This window comes from Lucilia cuprina, chromosome 5 (genome assembly GCF_022045245.1).
Source record: "Lucilia cuprina isolate Lc7/37 chromosome 5, ASM2204524v1, whole genome shotgun sequence".
Classification (NCBI taxonomy): Eukaryota; Metazoa; Arthropoda; class Insecta; order Diptera; family Calliphoridae; genus Lucilia; species Lucilia cuprina.
In genome coordinates, this window is record NC_060953.1 from 8,175,010 (window position 1) to 8,180,705 (window position 5,696).

Genomic DNA, 5,696 nt, shown 5'->3' on the forward strand with positions numbered 1-5,696 from the left:
GTTCTAGTTCTGTTCTAGTTCTGTTCTAGTTCTGTTCTAGTTCTATTCTAGTTCTGTTCTAGTTCTGTTCTAGTTCTGTTCTAGTTCTGTTCTAGTTCTGTTCTAGGTTTGTTCAAGTTCTGTTCTAGTTCTGCTCTAGTTCTTTTCTAGTTCTGTTCTAGATCAATTCTGGTTCAGTTCTGATTCAGTTCTTTTTCAGTTCTAGTTCAGTTCTATTTCAGTTTAGTTCTGTTCTAGTTCTATTTTAGGTCTGTTTTAATTCTGTTCTAGTTCAGTTCTAGTTCTTTTCTTTAGTGAAAAATTTCCTAGCCTTAACTGTTTCATGCTTGAAATCTTAATTGGGTTCGCAACCCATTCAAAGTCAAATAATTCTAGTTAAAAAAACAAAATTATTAATAACAGCGGAGTAATCTTAATCGCAAACAAACCGCAGCAAAAAAAAAATTAAATAATATTTAAAAAACAATTGCTCAAGCTTTAATTTTAAATCACCGCATTAAAATATTTATTAAAAACTAAATAAAATTCCAATGAAAACTAATTATTTGTAACAATTTCTGGCCATGCATCACTTCATAAAATTTATCGGATTATTTTTACTAATTTGCACACAATGTATAAATTTAATTTTAACAAAACCTCCACGATCACACGTAAAAATAACAAAATTTATGTGTGAAACCGTCGATACAAGTTTCATAGAATTTCCCATTTGTGATTTGAGTCGAATTGGAGGAAATGTTATGGCGCTGAATATGTACGGAAAATTAAATATGAAAAATGTGGAAAATATAACGGTAAATATAAGAAATTCTTAAAAATATTGTGACATTAAATTTATTTTCTTTTCTTTCAAGATTTTAGCAAAACTTTTTCGCAAAATCAACAATAAATTTCGTCCATTTCTGTACGACGATGTTATTGATTATTGTGATTTTCATCTAAACGCTAAACGTCATGTTTTCTGGAATATATTGTATAAAAATCTAGGCAAATTTTCAAATATGAATCATTCGTGTCCCTATAATGTAATTATATATAATATTTAACGCTTTGATAGATATTTTTTTTATAAATGTTTTATATTTTTAGCACGATTTGATTATACGAAATTTAACGTTTGATATCAGTAATCTAAAAGTTGTACCCATACCTCGTGGTGAATACATGATACAATATAAATATGTGGTGTGGTCCATTTATCGTTGTCAGCTAATCGCTTATGTTACTCGTTATTAAATTAAATTTTCTATAGAAAACAATATATATTTTTATTTTTATTGAAAATACGAGAGTCGTTTTATAAGCGAAAAAGATTCTTGGTTCTCTTGGTTTTGTAATTCAATTTTAGTTCAGTTTTATATCAGCTTTAGTCCAGTTCAGTTCAAGTTTAGTTCTAGTTCAGTTCTAGTACAGTTCTAGTTCAGTTCTAGTTCAGTTCTATTTCAGTTATAGTTCAGTTCTAGTTCAGTTCTAGTTCAGTTCTAGTTCAGTTCTAGTTCAGTTCTAGTTCAGTTCTAGTTCAGTTCTAGTTCAGTTCTAGTTCAGTTCTAGTTCAGTTCTAGTTCAGTTCTAGTTCAGTTCTAGTTCAGTTCTAGTTCAGTTCTAGTTCAGTTCTAGTTTAGTTCTAGTTCAGTTCTAGTTCAGTTCTAGTTCAGTTGTAGTTTAGTTCTAGTTCATTTTCAGTTCTAGTTCAGTTCTCGTTATATTCTAGTTCAGTTATAGTTATATTCTAGTTCAGTTCTAGTTATATTCTAGTTCAGTTCTAGTTCTGGTTCAGTTCTAGTTCTGGTTCAGTTCTAGTTCTGGTTCAGTTCTAGTTCTGGTTCAGTTCTAGTTCTGGTTCAGTTCTAGTTCAGTTGTGGTTTAGTTCTAGTTCAACTCTAGTTCAGTTCTATATCATTTTTAGAACATTTTTAGTTCAGTTCTTGTTCAGACCTAGATCAGATCTAGTTCAGTTCTAGTTCAGTTCTAGTTCAGTTCTAGTTCAGATTTAGTTCATTCTAGTTCTGTTCTAGTTCAGTTCTTGTTCAGTTCTCGTTCAGTTCTCGTTCAGTTCTAGTTTAGTTCAGTTCATGTTCAGTTTTAGTTCAGTTCATGTTCAGTTTTAGTTCAGTTCTAGTTCAGTTCTAGTTCAATTCTAGATCTCTTAAATTTTTTGTCCTAAATCGCTAAATACGAATGATAATCATGATAACATTATTTTTAATAAATTCTTTCACCATTCATAAAGAAAAACTACATTCAGTTTTTAAAAATCAATTTTGCTACCATAACGAGTAAAATAAACCATTAACTGACATCGATAAATGGTCCAGACTAGATATTTATATTGTATCATATATTCGCCACGAGGTATGGGAACAACTTTTAGATTGCCAACGTCAAATGTTAAATTTTTAACAATTAAATCGTGCTGAAATTTTAAAAGAAAAAACAATTAATAAACATTTACCTCCAAATATTAAGTAACATATAAATTACATCGTAGGGACACGAATGATTCATATTCGAAAATTTACCCAAATTCGTATACAATAAATTCCAGAAAATATGACGTTTGGCATTATTGTGAAATTCACAATAATCGATGACATCATCATAAAGAAAAGGACGATATTTATTATTTGCCTTACGAAAAAGTTTTGCAATAATCTTTAATCAAAAATGGTAAATATTTAGTTTTAAAGGACATAATGTTACATTCCTACTTACCGTTACATTATCAATATTTTTCGCTTTTAATTTTCCATACAAATTTATCGCTATAACACTTCCTTTAATTTTAATCAATTCACATATGGGAAATTCTATGAAATCTTTATCGGCCGTTTCACAAAAAAATTTTGTTATTTGTATATAGGATCGTGAGGGTTTTGTAAAAATTAAATTTATACATTGTGTGCTAATAAGTAAAAATAATGCGATAAATTTAAGCAGGCGATGCATTGTCAGAACAAGTTATTAAACAATTAGTATTTGATTTAGTTTTATTCAATTTTTCAATAATTTTTTATTTATGTATATATATTTTGATGATGTTATTTGACGATTTAAATTGTATTAAACATTATTAAAATGTGTTTATAATTAATATTATTTTCGCTTTTTCTGTTATTTAAAACAATTGATTTTTCTAATTTTACCAACATTACTTTTTAAATAATATAAGCAACCATTTGGCCTTGTTACTCCTACAAATACTAATCAAGATTTGTATCTTATATTTACCACGAGGTAGTGGAGCCAGTTCCATGCCAGGAAAGTCAAATGACATATTTTTAACGTGTATATCACCCTTAAATCGGAAAAATATATGTTTTATTTAAAGAATGCAGTTTAAGCTGACAAGGAATCGAAATAGAAACAAACAGAACTGGCAATGAACAAGAACTGAACTAGAAACGAACTAGTACTGATCTAGAACTGATCTAGAACAGAACTAAAACTGAACTAGAGCTGATCTAGAACTAAACTAGAACTGAACTAGAACCGAACTAGAACTGAACTTGAACTGAACTAGAACTGAACTAGAACTGAACTAGAACTGAATTAGAACAGAACTAGAACTGAACTAGAACTGAAGTAGAACTGAACTAGAACTGAACTAGAACTGAACTAGAACTGAACTAGAACTGAACTAGAACTGAACTAGAACTGAACTAGAACTGAACTAGAACTGAACTAGAACTGAACTAGAACTAAACTAGATCTGAACTAGGTCTGAACGAGAACTAAACTAGAACTGAACTGGAACTAAACTAGAACTGGACTAGAACTGAACTAGAACTAAACTTGAACTGAACTAGAACTGAACTAGAACTGAACTAGAACTGAACTAGAACTGAACTAGAACTGAACTAGAACTGAACTAGAACTGAACTAGAACTGAACTAGAACTGAACTAGAACTGAACTAGAACTGAACTAGAACTGAACTAGAACTGAACTAGAACTGAACTAGAACTGAACTAGAACTGAACTAGAACTGAACTAGAACCGAACTAGAACTGAACTTGAACTGAACTAGAACTGAACTAGAACTGAACTAGAACTGAACTAGAACTGAATTAGAACAGAACTAGAACTGAACTAGAACTGAACTAGAACTGAACTAGAACTGAACTAGAACTGAACTAGAACTGAACTAGAACTGAACTAGAACTGAACTAGAACTGAACTAGAACTGAACTAGAACTGAACTAGAAATTAACTAGAACTGAACTAGATCTGAACTAGAACTGAACTTGAACTTGAACTTGAACTAGAACTGAACTTGAACTAGAACTGAACTAGAACTGAACTAAAACTGAACTAGAACTGAACTAGAACTAAACTAGAACCTAACTAGAAGTGATCTAGATCGTTAGATCACTGACCGTAAAACAGATTTACCTCAAGGGGACAGGAATACTTGATATTTGAATACTTGGCCCAAATACGATACATCTGATTCCAAAAAATATTAATTTTGTTATTAGATTGTAGTAAACACAAATTAAATGTATCCGAATATAGAAATGGTCGATAAGCATTTTGATATTTGCGATACAAATTTGCATTGATCTATAAAAAATTATAAAAGAGTTTTGTTTAAAAACACTTTTAATTTTTTGCTTATTTATTTATCATTCTTACCTTATGGTACTATCAAATTTACCGGGAGATGTCTGTATACACATTTCGAAAAAAGTTTTATTAGCTTTATTTATGTACAACTGACATTTGATATAATTTGAAAAACGTATATCCAAAGACGTGCAATTACCTTTTGTAATCGTAATTGAGCGGTATTTAGGAGCTGCTTGTATGTGGTGAATATTTTGAAGTAACATCCAATTTAGCAAGAATAATGAGACCAGATCAACACAAGACATATTGATTTTAAATGTGTTCAAGAAAAATAAACGCTACGAATTTCGTTTTTGTAATACAAAGTATAAAGTTATTTTAAATAAACATGTATAAATAGATAAACTATTAATAAAAGTATTTAGTCAATTTTTTTAATAGTCCCATTATATTGAAAATTTATTATTATATACAATCAATGACATGTGTCATTTAATTGTATACCTTTTATAAATATTATTAAAAATAAACCTCATTAACCTTAATACTTGTTGGATATCCCACGAAAAAACTTGACAACTGAAAAGCTTACATTTCAATCACTACTAAATACAATATGCGTTACTCAGAAGCAGTTTTGTATTTATTAGTTTGAAAATTACTCTTAAAATATTTGTACATATTTCTTATACTTATATTACGCTTGCTACGCTTTTATGAAATAGGCCATCACTTTGGCTTTTATAGTCTTCAGAAATCCAAGTTTCAGATGTAGCATATAGGCGCCGCGCGGTATTGGAGCCATTTTCATTGCCGAAAAGTCAAATAACAAATTTTCAACAATAATATCGTGCTAAAATTGTAAAGCAAGACAACGAATACATTAGAAGGGAAAGAGAACTAAAACAGAAATAAAACAGAACTAAACAGTACTACAACGGATCTAGAACGGAGGTGAAACATAACTAAAAGAGAAATAGAACTTAATAAGAAATAACTGGAACTGAAATAGAACCAATCTTGAACTGAACTAGAACTGAACTAGAACTGAACTAGAACTGAACTAGAACTGAACTAGAACTGAACTAGAACTGAACTAGAACTGAACTAGAACTGAACTAGAAC

The 5,696-nt window shown here is 29.8% G+C and overlaps 1 protein-coding gene across 1 annotated transcript; it reads left to right on the forward strand.

Annotated features, from left to right (window-relative positions):
- The first annotated feature begins 310 nt into the window (after nt 1-310).
- LOC124420442 lies at nt 311-1,254 on the forward strand. Its single transcript, XM_046953185.1, has 3 exons — nt 311-797; nt 858-1,028; nt 1,093-1,254. The coding sequence occupies exons 1-3, from the start codon at nt 564-566 to the stop codon at nt 1,237-1,239; spliced, it is 552 nt and encodes a 183-aa protein (XP_046809141.1). The 5' UTR covers nt 311-563; the 3' UTR covers nt 1,240-1,254.
- Nucleotides 1,255-5,696: the final 4,442 nt, after the last annotated feature.

Coding starts and splice junctions, on each gene's coding strand:
- LOC124420442 (XM_046953185.1), top strand. CDS start 564: ATGCATCACTTCATAAAATTTATCGGATTATTTTTACTAATTTGCACA. Junction 798..857: donor AAAATGTGGAAAATATAACG/GTAAATATAAGA, acceptor TTTTCTTTCAAG/ATTTTAGCAAAACTTTTTCG. Junction 1,029..1,092: donor ATCATTCGTGTCCCTATAAT/GTAATTATATAT, acceptor TTATATTTTTAG/CACGATTTGATTATACGAAA.